At 40.7% G+C, this 17,131-nt stretch overlaps 1 protein-coding gene across 13 annotated transcripts in view; it reads left to right on the top strand.

The window, feature by feature from the left end:
- LOC106082465 (supervillin) overlaps positions 1 to 17,131 on the top strand; it is a 927,162-nt gene that overhangs the window by 401,127 nt on the left and 508,904 nt on the right. For all 13 annotated transcript variants that reach the window (XM_059360289.1, XM_059360288.1, XM_059360287.1 and 10 more), the window contains one exon: positions 1,974 to 3,843. In XM_059360289.1, coding sequence (XP_059216272.1) covers positions 1,974 to 3,843 — 1,870 coding nt within the window. The remainder of the gene's footprint in view (positions 1 to 1,973; positions 3,844 to 17,131) is intronic.

The raw sequence follows: 17,131 nt of genomic DNA, 5'->3' as shown, positions 1-17,131 counted from the left end.
AGGTCAAATACTTAGGTTTGATTTTGGACAGGAAACTGAATTGGGAGTATCACATTGAGGAGCGTACTGAGAAGGCTCACAGATGTTGGGCATTATGTAGATGGGCCGTAGGCTCGAAATGGGGCCTGACACTTCCTCTGTAGTTTGGTGGACTGCTATGGAGAAAAAGTGCAACATAAGGACCATACAACAGGTTCAGAGAACGAATGTTGTCTTGGCATAGGCGAAGCGATGAGGACCACGCCCACCAGGACACTGGAGACTATTCTAGATATCCGGCCAATTGACATACCAGATTAAGTGTGGGGCAGCCACTGCGGCTATGATGGGAGAATGGATTGAGGATGGGTGTAGGTCATACCATCGCGGTATATTCGAGACGACGATAGGAAACCTGGAAGGAAGGGAAGAGGTTTCCGATCGTATACCTGAGATGACACTTGAGGTCGAGTGCGAGGTACTGATGCCAGCGGCACAGTCTTGGATTGACTGAATCCTAGTATTGTCATCTAGAAGATCACGTTACACGGATGCATCAAAGTTTGAGTGGGCCTGGGGGTCTACATTGAGAACCTAGAGACTAAGATCTGTTTTAGACTGCCTGACCATAATACGGTCCTGCAGGCGGAGACCCGGGCAATCACGGAATGCGTGAGTAAATACGCCATAAGGTCAATAACAACCAGGACGGTAAGATCACGAACAATCTTGGAATGAAAGAAGGAGATTAACGCCTTCTCTGATAATGGCACAATCCGCATCGTTTGGGTGCCGGGCCATAACGGAGTAAGGGGGAATGAAAGGGCAGATGATTTGGCGGTGAAGTCTTTCGGGTCGACGCAGTCTGAGTTAAGGGCGTGAGCGACGAATGCGTGGCAACACTATGAAACAGCGAAACGGTCGGTAGGTGGGGGATTCAGATTGTGATAAAAGGAGGCTATTACTGAAAGGAAGTAAGAAAGAGGGTCAGTATAGCTCTCGGTATCATAACAGGATACATAGTACTACGAGCTCACTTTTGTAAATTCGGTGCGGCAAGTGATAGCATGTGTAGGGCATGCGGGGAAGATGATGAGACGTTGAAGCATTACCTTTGTCATTGCCCGGCTTTCGCGGCTAACAGATACCCTTACTTAGGAGGGTACACAATACCAGATATGAACCAAGGCGAGTGGCATTGGAAAAAATTAAGGATTTTGAAAGTGGCACGAAATTCTTAACTTAGATTTTCTTTTTCGAGGTTACTTCTTCTTGTATTCAGAGCGCACAACAAGCCGATTACTGGCTTAGGTGTATGTCCATAGTGGTATGGGTCGGATTAATATCTGCACCCTCTTTTCAGCCTCACCTAGCCTAACGTAATTTTACTGGTGAATTTCATAGAAATCGGTTCAGTCTTAGATATATGTAGCTCTCATATATAAAGAATTTTTTTATGACTCTTAATACTACTGGTGAATTTCATAGAGATCGGTTCAGATTAAGATAAAGCTACCATATATGTATAGCGCCCGATATTCACTTCTAGATCCACTGAAAGCGCATTTTTGACCAATCTTCGCAAAATTTTGTACAAGGCTTTTGTCGACGACTACCACAATATCTAAGAAGTACATTTGAAATCGGTTTAGATTTAGATATAGCTGCCATCAATATGATCGTCAAATTTAGGGTAATTTGCAATAAAATGGTCATTTGTCAACCGTAGTTATTAAAGTTTGAACATATTTGCTCGAAATTTTATATGGATTATTTAATAACCCATCTGAAAACATCCGCCAAACGTAATCAAAAATTTTTCAGAATTAGATGTAGCTCCCACTCTGTACTTATAGTTTAGGTGTAGGGTATTTTACATTCGGCATTGCCTGGCTTTTGCCTTTCCTTAATCGTTTCTTAATTATTAGGTGTTTTTTTATTTTTCATTAGGACTTGATATGAAGTTTTTGTTTGCTCTTCTTTTTCACTTTCAGAATCCGCCACCAATAGCTCGGCGAATGACTTAACAACTTCAGCATTAGCCACTGCCAAAACTAGCTGCCAGCTACAACAACAAAATCCCCAACAACTGCAACTGCAATATCCGCAATCCGAACAGCAGCAACAATCACTGTTAAAGAAACAGCAAAATTTTAAGCATTATCAAGGACATCATCCCCACTTTCATCATCATACCGCTCCGGCTTACTACACCGACTTGCATTTGAGAATCCATACGCCCGAGGTGAAGGATTCACTCAATGAAAACTATCAGAGCGTTTATAGGACACCATCGAATTTGGTAAGAGACGAACGTCAATTTCCCAAATCAGCAACAGCCACTGTGGCTCCGCCACCCATTACCGGCAGTAAGTCGCCCAAAGGCTTTGCCACGGAACAACAGGAGGGTAACTCCACCACATCGAGCTCCTCGTTTTTTCGTGGGGCCGGTTGCGGCCATCCCCAGGAGGAGCAATTAAACAGAGCCAACGAACCCTACGGGACCTTATCGCCAAGTTTGGTGACCCCTGCAAAAGGTAACAGTCCTCAGTCTTGTGCTTCAGTCGGGGAACCACTTCCCCCTCTAGCCGCTAATGTCGATGGTAGTGTAGTTTTTGCTTGTACAAATTTTAAGCCCTGCGTTGCCACGGCGGAATTGGTTCAAACAGCTTCCAACTCGCCCAAACAATCGCCTTTGGCACCACGGAGTAGTCGTAATACTCAGCGTTTCAGCAATCGACGAAGAGCTGTGCGAGTGCGCAGTGAATCGCGTCCCATCAGCGCCCTCTATGATATAATATGCAAAGAAAAGGGTCTCGACATTGGCACGACAACAACCAACGACGAAGATTCCTCGCCCCAGCAGAGTCACGACGAGAAGCGGACGAAATCCCGTCGCTCTCATTCGAGATCAGTGCCCAAGCAGAACGTCAAGGCCAGTAGCTACAGCGGCGGCATGATGTCCCCTGGAGGCGATGCCAGTCAAACACTTTCAGCCACTGGAGGCCAGAAGAAACGCTCCAAAGACAAACACTCATCACCCTCCAACATGATATTCATCAATGATCTCAGTGACAATGAGGATGACGAAGGTGGTTGTACACGCAAATCTCAACGCCTGAAAACTGGCCATCGCCAGCGAGCCAATGTGTTGGGTGAGAGCCAACAGTCCAAGTCTGCTTCATTGCCGCCAGGCTTAAAGGGTCTGTCCGATCTAAGCCTCAACGCAGAGAATCACAACAATTTTTCAGCCCAGCAACAAAATCATCACAATCACCACCATCACCACCACCACCAAAATCATCCATCCAATAATAAAGTAGCTCAAGATTCCTTTAAGTCGCTCCAGACCAGTAGTGCTAGTGACAATGTACTTAATGCTAATTACTCATCATTACCATCATCATCATCGGCAGCAGCAGCGACAGGGCCGGCGGCGGCCGCATCATATCCTGCGGCATTTTCGCCCAGTGCAGTAGCATCAGGTGCTGGCACCAATGCACCAGAACTTGTGACGGTTTCGCCCAACAAAACCGCTGCTGATCGCTTTCAACGGAAATATAGACGTACACGCGGCGATGAGAAACCACGTCGTCATACCGATGGTGCCATAAAATTCCCGGCGGCTACTGAACCAACAAACGAGTGGCAACAGCAGCAGCCGTATTCCCACCACCATAATACCCAACAGGACGATGATGGACATAATGACGATGCTGGAGTTACACCACATCGTCATTCACAGCATCGCCATCACCATCATACGCCTAACCATGCCTCGCCACAGCCGCAGCATCATCCACATCTTCATGATTTAAATGGTGCTGGTCACGATTCCCATGTATACGCCGCTAATGCTAAAAGGTAAGTGCTTGAATTGTTCCACGACTACTTGCTGCATGCTCCATCACCATAACTTGTCCAGTACCGGAATTCTGTAAAGTGTTTTAACGAACATCGTTTCGTTAAAAAGCGATAGCAGAAAAATTAACGAATATGGTATTCAGTACCCACTTTTAGCGATAATCGACATCGTTAAAATCAGCTGTTTTCTTTAACGAAAAGAAAATCGAGAACTAAACGACGGAAAATTATTTGGTGTTTATTTTAACAAAGCAAATAAAGATAATTATTTACAATGGCTTTAGAGTATTTGGCTCTTGATTTATCGCAAACAATTTTCGATACGAGTGTTCAACCAATAAACAGGCGTGCTTTTCGTAATATGGAAAACCCATTTGAATTAAGCGAGAAAGATTTTAAAAAGCTCTACCGACTTACTCCGGAATCGACCCAAGAACTAATCCACCAACTTGATGGAGACTTAAGAGGCTCAAGAATAACTGCTTTGTCCACAGAGAAACAGGTAAGGTATATGCATAAAAAGGCAACATAAAAAAAGTATATTTTTTTATATTTAGGTTCTCGCAGCTCTTCGGTTTTTTGCAACTGGATGCTACCAACGACCTGTAGGGGAGCAATGGGGCATTCTATAAAAGCGTTTAAGCGACTTGAACAGATATTTACCTTTTGCCATTGGTCAATGGTTTTAAATGCCCCACCAAGACCATTCAAATTGTCACTTAACTCAGCCCATTTTTGTTCATTTTCCTGTTTGCCATGGAGCTTAGCAAATTTCCCTCCGGCAAAAACAGGGTTTTGGGTCATAAAGTCTACCATTGCATTCAATTGCTCACCGGAGGCACGGCTTCTTTTAGACGCCATTCTACAAAAATTATATATGAATATACAAATGTTCCTGATTAATTTATTTTTTCATTTTACATACCTTTTTATTTATTTTTTTTTTTAATAAAATAGGAGTTTAGATTTGTCAGTCTAGAAGAATTATTTATTGTTTTTGTCTATTCCTCTTTGTGCTTTTCTTTTTATGGGTAGAGTTACCAAATAAAAAAAAACGATATCGGTTTCTGTTAACTAGGAATTAGAGAATAACATAATCGTTAGTGCAAACAATTTTTTTTTCGATAAATTTAACTAAACGATTTTCGTTAATAGTTACAGAATTCCACTACAGGTTACTGCCACCAAGTTTCCATTTCGTTGACTTTGGCGACAACTGGCCATAATACTCACCTTGAGTTTGGTTGTTTGTAAATTATACGCCGTTTGAAGCTTGCCAACATCCTTGAACTTGCAACGGATTCAGTGTGGATGTGTTATTGCATGTGGCACGACATTTCCTTAAAGGGCAGAAATAATGTTTTTGTTTTTTCATCTTGGAAGGCGATAATTTAAATGTGATTTAAGTTACAGAACTTATGACATGCTTCTTTAAACTTCAAATAAGGAATATTTTGTTTATAATACTAGGGAACATTTGGGTGTATAACAGAATGTCACTGCAGTCTTCTCACTCCTCACAGTTCTAATACATTTTCTACCTTACAACACTCCAAACATTCGCCCTGTTATGTGGAAGATTTCTTGCCCATACACTGAAAAAAAAGTTTTCCTAAAATTTAAGATTTTTCTTCATTCGTAGAATTTAAGCAATGAGAACGAGCCAAAGAACAAAAACTTTTAAATAAAGATGCTGCCTTTGAATTTAATTTCCTATTTACTAACTGACATGACTGACGATTCGTTTTAAATGATGTTAGCTGATTGATTCTTATATTACTTCATACATGACTGTCCAAATATTATTTTTGAAAAATTCTTTTTTATAAACTTAGAATCTTAACTTAAAAAAAGTATTTTGTGTCCTTAACTACGGTTCACTGTTGCCTTGTCCCAAGGTCAATTTCCTAAATTTTAACTAAACTTTGACCTTCATTTTAGATTCTTGTCTTTAATAATAAGACGCAAAATTAAGGATTTATTAACATACCATTTTTATACCCACCACCATGGGATGGGGGTATACTAGTCATTCCGTTTGTCGAAATATTCGTCTGAGACCCCACGAAGTATATGTGTATTATTGATCGTATCGACGCTCTAATTCGAAATAGCCATGTCTGTCGAAATCACGATAGCGGTCGAACGCGTAAAGCTAGCCGCTTGAAAATTTGCATAGATACTTAATAATGATGTATGTCGTTGGGGATCGCAAATGGGCCATATCGGTTCAGATTTCGATATAGCTCCCATATAAACCGATCTCCCGATTTGACGTCTTTAGCCCCTGGAAGCCGCAATTTTTGTCCGATTTGGCTATGTCTATAACCTGTATAGACATATAGCCCAATTTTTTTCCCACTTGGCTGAAATTTTCCATGTGATATTCTATTACGCCTTCCAACAACTGTGCCAAATACTGTCCAAATCAGTCTATAATCTGCTATAGCTGCCATATAAACCGATCTCCCGATTTGACATTTTTAGCCACTGAAAGCCAAAGTCGTTCTGTTATGACTTCCAACAACTGTGGCAAGTACGGTCAAAAAATTTATTTTTTTACAAAATTTTAGCAGTATCCACGGTGGTGGGTTCCCAAGATTGGGCCCGGCCGAACTTACACCCTTTTACTTGTTTTTATCAAGACTATAGGTAGCAAATGTCCTTACAGACTACTATATACATTAGGGCGGGTCGATTTTTTTTTAATCGTATAGTAAAAACGTAAACTGCACACAATTCTAAGTAGTTTTTCGAAAGAAGAAAACATGTATCTAAAAAAAATTCCTAATCCGTGCCTATCTTTAAGTCGATAGGCACATTTTTTATACCCTCCAACATTGGATGGGGGTATACTAACTTCGTCATTCTGTTTGCAAGTCCTCGAAATATTCGTCTAAGACGCCATAAAGTACATATATTCTTGATCGTCATTACATATTAATTTGATCTAGCCATGTCCGTCCGTCTGTCAGTCGAAAACACGCTAACTTTCGAAGGAGTAAAGCTAGCCGCTTGGAACTGTGAATCAGAATTAGACTTCCAATATTTAGATAATTTTTAAAGGATACATTAAAAACTTGTAGCGCTAATTGTGAAATACTTTTGCAGCCATATAGGAGAGTGGGAACCAGATACGATTTTGCAAGCAGCATGCGGATTTGAAATGGTGTAGAGAGGCGGACTGCCCACAGATTACGCAGCATTCCATACACTTTGCCAAGAGTTTTACTGATGTGATTAGTCCAGGTTAAATTGCAGTTAAAAGTTAAACCCAAGTTACAAGCAGTTTCAACTGTTATTAAGATGTACCTTTAAATTATCCAGAATAGTTAGTTTACGTCTATGAATTACGAGTAGTTTCGACTTTGATGGGTTTATGCAAAGTTTATTATTTTTTGCCCAGTTATGAACTTGATTCAAATCATAGTTTATATCAGATACATATTTTTGAATATAGCTTATTTTTGTACCAATATACAGCTGCAGATCATCAGCATACATTTGCGTTTTACAGTTAGCTAGAATATCCGGAAGATCATTTATATAAATGGAGAACAGTAGAGAACCAAGAATGGATCCTTGGGGAACGCCTTTGGATAGTTCAAGTAGACTGGAGCAACGACCTTCAGTTACTACCGCTTGTGCTCTTTGTGACATATATGACAGCATACATAAGTTTACATGCGGCATGAGAGAAATTAAACAGTTTTTGCAGTCTTAATATCAGAATATGATGGTATCAAATGCTTTACTGTGGTCCAAAAGAAGAAAGAACGACACCATTTTGTCATCCATGTTTTGGCGAAGGTTCTTTTCAGCTTCTTTTCTTCCGGTATATTGTCTGTCAGATAGTACGTCATTCTCAGTTTCAAAATTACTAACTTGATCAGACATAATGCGTTTTAAAGCTTTAGATAAGAAAGGTAGTATAGCTATGGGGCGGTACTCTCTGTTTGCTTTAGGAATAGGTAAAATCTTTGCAGGAAAAATCGATTTAGTCAATATAGAGTTGAAAATGTAAGTTATATAGGGTATTATGTCAAGTAGTAATAGCTTCAGGAAGCGTGGATCAATTTCATCTAATCCCATAGCATTGGATTTAATTTTGTGAATGCTTTCGAAAATCTCATTCCCATCTACATAGCGGAAAGTATATGGATTCTCAATGGATGGAGTGCATAGCTGTTCACTATATGTCCGAAACTGGTTCCACAGGTTGAATATTAACGAAATGTTCGTTAAGCTCATTCAAGTTAACATGCGAATTGTTTAGATGTTCAGTTCTATCTCCGATTCCAACGTTACGAATTTCCCTTCATTTGCATTTGGTGTCTACAGCAGTTTGAACGAAAAACGATTTTGCTGTGTTGATTTGTTTTGAAGCAGTCTTCCTGGCAGATTTGAATTGAATATGGCAGATATGTGATTTGAATATGCGTTTATATGCAGCATTTCTTTTATCAATCAGTTTTTTAATAGTTTCGTTGAACCTAGGAGGTTGGCAATATTTTATTTTTATTGATCTTATAGGAATACAACAGTTATATTGTATATAGATTTTATCCCATTTTGAAGAAAATGTAATTGTTCATCGACCGTCGGTAGTTGATAAATAAAGTCCCAATGTATTCCAGAAAAGTGTCGATTTATGAGCAATAACATCAATATTTTTAAAATCACGATAGGTGTTAGTTTTTTAACATTGCAGTCATATGTAAAAAAATGAAATCGTGTTTAGAAAATCAAGAAGTAGATAACTGATCATATAACAATACCTTAGACTTTTGACTCACGAAAAACAGATCGAGAAGACTTGAAGATGTGCTTGTGAAATGTGTAGGAACAGTTGTGTTAGTCAAAAAGAGTCCAAGTGATTTCATGGAATTTGTAAGAGTATTGTCAACCAGAATATTACTATTGAAGTCACCAGTAATGATAATTGTATGTAGTTTACGTTTTTTCCAAGCCATTTTTTCTTCCATTCAAATTCATTCAAATTGACCCGCCTTAATATACATACAAAAATCCTTATTATATAACTACCTCAATTATTCACAAAACTTTATGCAGCCTTAAAATAGGTTTATGTGACAATTCTATTTAAAATCTATCTGTTTAAATGCAATATATTTATTTTTAATGTGTCTCGATTCTCAGATATTACAACGAATTTTACAACAAAGTTTGCCCATGAAGATTCCACTAAGGAAGAGGGGCTAACTTCTCACATATTAATGAGTGCAGTTCGATTCAAGTTAAAGCTCAATGATAAGGGGCTTCTTTTTTGTAGCCGAGTCCGAACGGCGTGCCGCAATGCGACACCTCACTGCTGAAAATTTTTTCTGATGGTCTCGCCAGGATTAGAACCCAGGCGTTTAGCGTCATAGGCGGACATGCTAACCTCTGCGCTACGGTGGCCTCCGATTCTCAGATATGTTTATGATATTGAAGAACTTGTTAAAGTGTTATGAAAAGGATCACTGTTTGTAAAATTTTTTGCATAATCCCCCTTATTCCGGTTAGCGATGGCGTAGTCGAAGTCGAAATTCGTACAAAATGACATTATGGTTGTCGAAGACGAAATTTGAATAGACATTTTTAGAATTCGACTGTCAAATTTGACGAAAACGATCGATATATTAAGTAATTGCATTCTAAACTACATCGCACCTATTTGTGGAAAGAGTAAGAGTATATATTTTTCTATTACAAACTGTCAAAGGCGAATATGTTATGGAATACCACGAAATGTGAAATTCGCCTTCGACTACGATTGCTGTCGATTTTCGCATTCGACAACGGAAATATGGGCGAATATGTTATACGTGATAAATCAACACTTTTCGTAGGTTTGATCGGGATATTGAAAAAAAATCTACTAAGAATTAATTTTCCCATGGATGATATTTATTGCAAAGGTAACATTCAACATCGTTCTTCGGCTTGACAATGTAGGTAGTTTAATAAAGACCAGCCTAAACTCATATGAATGTAGAGACTGCCGATCCCACCCACGTATCCTCGGAGGCAAAACAAAAGGATTATTTTTAAGAGTATAGTAAAGATCCCAAACTATAGATCCGTATTCTAGATTGCAATGTACTTAGGTTACGTTAGGTAAGAGCGGAAGTACTTTACAGACTCACTTAGACAATTTTAAGTGCATTGTGATACCACAGTAGCGACAGATCAAGGCTTCTGGCGGGAATCGAACCCACGACCCCTGCACTGCTAATCCAAGCACGCTACCAACTCGGCTACCGGGTCGCCCTTGCAATGTACTAAAGAAGTATGCACATTTTTTTGTCACGCTCAAACGTGTGATAAAACCAAGAGCACCGTGAGCTTTACCAACTGCCATAGAGATATGGGGACGAAAGTTTAAACGTGGATTTATAAGTAGCCCAAGATCTTTAAATGAATCGACTGATTCAAGCTCATCGGATCCGATAAAATAATTTGTAATAAAGGGACTTTGTTTTGAAAAACGAAATATTTAGTTTAATATCGCACCATTCATAAAAGAGATCAAGGTCGGACTGAAAATACTACTGATCATCTGGGTCATTAAAATAAAAAGTCCTTAACATAAAAATAATATGTTTCGCCAAAGGGAATGTTTCCTTAAATAGTTGGAAAATTGATCATCTTTAAATGAATCTTTATAATTCGGACTTAGATTTTTTCAGTAATTTACGGGGTGGTTGGGAAATTCCAAGTTATCCACAGATAACCGAATATCTGTGCAATCATCTTGTTGTACGTTTTCCACACTATACAACTCCATACTCAATCCGTATATTCTTTATTGTCCTGAAATTCTGTGTCGATCCAATCATGTTTGTCCGTCTGTCTGGCTCGCACAGATATTTCTTAGACCCCATGCACACTTGGCAATTTTATCTCTACATACTGAGAATGGCCTCAAGTAAACTTGGCTAGTGTTGGCCTAGGACAGAACGCTGTTGTAAAGATATTTGTCATATATATACTTGCCATGTCGACTATTGACTCCTACCAGTTTGCTTCCACTTCGAGTTCGTACATTCCAAACTCTACACGTTTATAAAAACTAACTTCCACACTACGCACACACTTTCCTTTTCAATTAATTGATGACTTTCCTTCGAGCATCAGTCATCAAGATGCGCGAATACACTGCATATTCAACATACCACGTACGAGCATCATTGTGCTCTTGGGCGAATCCGCTTTACTTTAAAGGCTTTACGCAATTTGTTAAAAATTTCCATAAAAAGTAACTGACAAAAATGTACAAAACCATTAGTTTGGTTAAGCTCACACATCAATTTAGCCAGTAGGTAAAAACGGCATTGTCTCTCGCCAACATTGACTGGCAGTGGAAAAATGTGTGCACCTCTGTTTTGTTTTGCATGTTTTTCGTCCCATCGGTACAAATTGAGGTGCCGCCACCCGAGCAAGCAATTAATCCATCATCCATAGAGGACAGAGTCAGCATGCCACAGTATAATGCATAGATCGCAAGGCAAAATTATTAACTTTACTCTTAACTCTCATAAACTTCGCTATTGCCATTTGTATGCAAAATTAATAGATTCGCGCACTTGCAATGCGTCAATTTGCCGCAAGGTGCAAAGTCAATTCAATTGCATGCACATGATGCACAGTGGGTACCTCTAACTACGACGAACAAAAATTTAAATTAGATTTTGCCAGAAGCGGATTAAGTAGGAGGTCAAAAGTGCGACTCATAGTGTCCGTCATAAAAATTGGCCTTAATTTGAATGTCAGATTCATACTGTACTTCGTGTCAGGAGTTGTGTGTTTGCTCCATTTCCCGATGCCTATATATTCGCCGGAATGTGCCAATTACAGAGGAATAAGTCTCCTCCCCATCCCCTACAAGACACTCCCGAGCGTATTGTGTGAAAGAAAGAGTCAATAAATGGGTACTATGAAGGCGGCTTTATACCTGGTAAATCCACCCTAGACCAGGTACCAACTTAATTTGAATGTCAGATTCATACTGTACTTCGTGTCAGGAGTTGTGTGTTTGCTCCAATTCCCGATGCCTATATGTTCGCCGGAATGTGCCAACTACAGAGGAATAAGTCTCCTCCCCATCCCCTACAAGACACTCCCGAGCGTACTGTGTGAAAGAAAGAGTCAATAAAGGGGTCCTATGAAGGCGGCTTTATACCTGGTAAATCCACCCTAGACCAGGTACCAACTCAACTATAAACGAATACAAGATACTCTCGAGCGTAATGTGTGAAAGATTAAAACCTAAAGTCAATGAGGTAATTGGCCCTATAAATGCGTCTTTAAACCTGGTAAATTCATCCTGGACATGATATTCACACTGCGCCGAATCCTGTAAAAGATCCAAGAAAGACAAATCAACACCTACCATCTCTTTGTTGACTACAAAACCGCTTTCGATGCCCATATACTTTCAAAGGTATTTCAAGCCATGTCCGAATTTGGTATCCTTGCGGGATGACACTCGTTGATTCCTCAGTAAGAATAGGAAAGAATTTATCCGAACTATTCAATACCAATCGAGGTTTCGGACAAGCAGACAGCTTATCGTGTGATCTCTTTAATACCCTGCTGGAGACGATTATACGAGATGCAGATGTGAATAGATATGACACACTTCTCTCAAGACAACACATGCCACTCGCCTATGCCGACGACATTGATATCTTAGTCGGTCACCGGAAGTAGTAACTGCAGCCTTTGAAAAAATTTAAAGGGAATCTGTGAAAATGGGTCTGGCAGAAAAATGGAGATGAAACGAAATGGATGGTATCAACTCCCAAAACGCCTTATACAACCGATCAGATAAAGAAAATGGTAAAAACTGGGAACCACAACTCTGAGATAGTCAGCAACATTATAAACCTAGGCACCGCCGTAACCGAAACGAGTGATGCAACTTTGGATAGAGTAAGCAGTTTAGAAACAAGCCCACCTCTCGACAGACGAAGATCACACTATACAAGACACTGATACTGCCTGTGTAGCTATATGGCTCCGAGGCATTGGTACTTGTAAAAGCTGACGACGCAGAGCTTGGAGTGTTTGAGAGAAAGATTCTTCCTAAAATTTATGGACCAGTTTGCGTACAACGTTTGCATTGGCTAGGTCAAGTTGTCGGAATGAATGAAGAAACTTTCCAACATTTCGGCCGGTATCTCACGAATAAGTGCTTCAATGGTGTCTTCCAATGCGTCAATTGAAGGTGGCTTGTCTGTGTCCGCGTGAGCTTTAACATTGCCCCTCAAAAAATTGGCGTTAAATCGCACGATTTAGTCGGCTAATTAACCGGTCCCGAACGTGAAATAAAATATTCACCAAATTCGCCTCTCAATACGCGTGCTGTGGGGCATGTGGCACCGTCTTGTTGAAAGCACCGTCAAGCTATTGCATTTTGGACAAAAAAATAAGTTGGATACCATCTGACGATTCACATCATCTTTGAAGAAGTACGGTCCAATGATGCCACCAGCCCATAAACCGCACCAAACTGTGACTTTTTGTGGATGCATTGGTAGCTCTTGCAATGCTTCTGGCTGATCTTCACCCCAAAATCGACAATTTTGCTTATTTACGTATCCCATGAGCTTGGTCGTAAAACCGATTAAGCGCGCGATGAACTTTCTTAACAGACCACGCATTTTGATAATAAAATTCAACAATTTGCAAGCGCTGTTCGTTTGTAAGACGATTTATGGCTAAATTATAGACCAAACTGCAGGTGGTTGACAGTGAAACAAAACACGAAACGTTCGTGAGCTATTTAAACCACTGTTGCCAAAAAGATAATAGTTAAAAATCAACTTTTATGTGCGATTTTGAGCTTTCATCCCAAAACTTGTTAGTTTACAACCGGCTGCTGAATTCCAGCGATTTAACCATGTATCCCTATAACGGTCCTTAATTCCATAGAAGTTGTGGTCCATAGTGGTGGATATATACTGACACAAGAGCAAGGCTTATACCCGCAAGCATGTTTGCCTTCTGTTTTCCTTTAATATCAGTATACGGGTATATCTGACTAGAGTTTTCCTAAGTAGGTCAAGCTATGTTAGTCTAAACAAAGTCCTCTCTGCCGGCTCCTTTATAACAAATCGATCAGCTGGATTCCCAACGTCACCTCTAAAAACCTTGTTGCTGTAGTACCCATAGCCCCAGTCACGAATCTCAAGGCAACCCTATTAACCCTGACTAGATCGCTCACATGTGCCCCCTTCATCCGTGAACGGCCACCAAACATCGTGGGTAGTTCGAACTTCGGAATCCTTCTCTTCCTTGTGTACAAGATCAGTTCCTTCTTCCTAGGATTCACCCTAAGCTCGCAATCCGCGGCCCAAGATGTCGTGCACCCAAGCGCACCACTAAGAATGACCGATATAGCGTTCAGAGTAGCGAGTAGCGACAAATCCTAATGGTGTTTTATGCAGGCACCTGCCCCGATGGCTTAATCCTGCAGGGCTCTTAAAACGATGCGTCTACCAATGTCCCCATACATAGCCAATTCGAGTTCACGTTGTCTGGACGTATCCTCCCTCTTGGTTAGGAGCAGAGCACTTTCCAAATCTCTTTCCGTTCCATGGGTCACGGCACCGGGTTGAGTACATTAAACTCCACACCCAGCAATGGAATGCCGTTTCTGCGATTTTAGGTGTTAAATCCCAGCCACCACGTTGTTCGCAACTGGGGCCTCACCAATAGTCAGGCTGGGACCGAAGTTCCAGGGGCTCCTGACTCCCGTGGTACCAGATTGAGAACTCTGGTTCGACCACGTACTCCAACTCCAGACATTTCCGGACTGGTCACCTTATGGGATGATGCAAGCACCATGCCGTAGCAACACGTCATTCAGAAACAGTCAGAAGTTAGACATAACCCGAAATGACTCACCGCAAGTCTGAGCCAATACAGGAGTGCCACCGAAACATTCACACACACGGTATTCAGTATGTTAGTTACGAGGAATAACATCGACAACGTGTTAAAACTTTATAAACATCAGAAATTCACACACACCCACTCGACCAGCTCCAAGACTTCATCAGGGTCCAGCCATCTTCAGCTCACCGACTCAACTCGATTCAGCCTACTAATTGCTCATCCATACATCGTCATTTCGCTTCACCCGTCCATCACCACATCCATACCCTCACGACCAGCTCCGAAATTTCATGGTCCAACCATCTTCCTACCATTTCATTCATCCGTCGTCCCAACGCTTCACCCGCCTTCCCATCTCCCTGCCTTCCTACCATCCACATCACTACGTTTATCAGCATTTTATCCCACATTGTGTCGTACCCAGGAAATCAATTGCTAAGGAAGTCCCAAAACAACACCATCCCTGGGTAGCTTTAATATTCCTCTTCAGACATATGCACATTGTTAAACGCTACATCAATATCGAAAAAAGCAGTCAGGTGAATTCTTTATAATCCAGTGTCGTCACAGGGTGATGCACCACACTATGCAGAGCAGAGTCCACTGATCTGCCCTTAATATATGCGTGCTGGCATCCAGAGAAGTAAGACTCCCCAAGTTTACTCCTAATGTGGAAATCCAAAATTCTCTCCAATGTCTGAACAAAGAAGGAGGAAAGACTGATCGGTATAAAATCCTTGGCCGCACTATATTGTAGCTTCCCTGCCTTCGGTATAAACACCACCTTAACCCTGCTCCAAGATTGAGGTACAAATTCTAAACAAGCCCTCAACGGCACAATAAATCTCCCATGGCATCCGGTCCGGCTGACCAGTTAGGTCCGAAAGAGTTAAAGCCCAACGAACACTAGCATAAGTGGGTTTTGACAAAGAGTCGAAAATCTCAATTCAAAAATTTTCACATTTAATTCCACTGTGCTGGTGCTGGTTTTGCTTAAAAATTTCACCTAATTCAAATTAGGCTAGGCTTCACCTCTAAACGTGGCCAACTCTAGAGTACTACAACTTCTTAATGACTTGCTGCGGCGAATGCAAATCTGATGTATTTGCATCAAAAACTGTACCAGTTTTGTCCAATTGCAACTTGTTCACTTTCCGTTCGCCCATGTCATAAATCCCCCAACTAATTGATCTGATCTGGTGGGTTTGGTGTACTACAAAATCTTTGTCAGCTCACGGAGCAAGCATTCATTTAAACATCCGCTGCTGGCTGGGGCAAGCAAGATTCATAGAGCAAGTGTAGATTTCATCCATATGGCGCTGTCGTCATAATTTTTATGATGCACCCCACAAGGTGGCCGTCTTCGCCAACGGCTTTCTGTGCCAGCAATTTCTCGATATTTGTTTGGTTTTTGTGAATGAACTGATTTGTCACACACATACGCATGCATGCATGCCTGCCTGCCTGCCTGCCTGCATCATGGCACTCCGCCATCGCCCAGTCAGCCAGTCGTTGCTGATGGAGGCTGATGGCCGGCAAAGTCAACTGAACTCAACAAATTGTTTGTTTTGCTTTGACTTTATGGGCTCTGTTTTGGTGGGTTTTGTTTGTCCACATACTCAAATGGTTTATTGTTGTTTATGACGGTTTTTTTTCATATTCAGTACCAAGACTGCTTTAATTTTGGCTCTTGGCGAAAGTTTCACCATTAGACGCTTTTTTTTCACGTACTCGTTCTCTCATATGCAGCATACACAACTAACGTATCTGTGAATGGTCCAAAAAGATGATGGTTTAAGAAACGTTTTAATGGCATACCAATGGCTTGCAGAAATGTCTTCTTTCTTCTAACGTTAAACCATGCGCATCGCTTTAAAATACCCCTTAAAATGTTAACATCTGCTGAATTACGCAAGTCTGCGAAGAAATCACAATCAAAGTTGAAGCCCTAACAGCCCCTGGTTAGAGACCGTCTTTCATCTGTTGCACTTTGGGCCTTTTTTCGAGCAATTAGCTTACATGTCGTCAGTGGTTTACCCAAAGATTTCATTTATATTGAAGTGAGTAAGGTGGCTTCGTATCTTGGCAGCTCGTTAGGTCTTTAATTCCCTGGGATAACTCTATGGCCAGGTACTCAGAACAGGCGATTTTTAAAATGTTCAGTCATCCCTTTGAGAAAGCGTCCACAGTCGACGGCATTTTCAGAATTCAGAAATATATTCTCCTGGTTGTTGGAGAAACTGTATGCACAGTGGGAGAAAATCAAAAAAAAAAAAACTAGAGAACAGGTAGATGGTTCATTGGTCAAAGATGGTTTAAAATCGGCAATTTTTGGTACATTTTCTGTGGAAGCTACAAATATTGCCAGTTGCAAAAGATTTTT

Source organism: Stomoxys calcitrans, chromosome 1, assembly GCF_963082655.1.
Source record: "Stomoxys calcitrans chromosome 1, idStoCalc2.1, whole genome shotgun sequence".
NCBI lineage: Eukaryota > Metazoa > Arthropoda > Insecta > Diptera > Muscidae > Stomoxys > Stomoxys calcitrans.
This window is presented reverse-complemented; position numbering and strand designations above follow the sequence as displayed.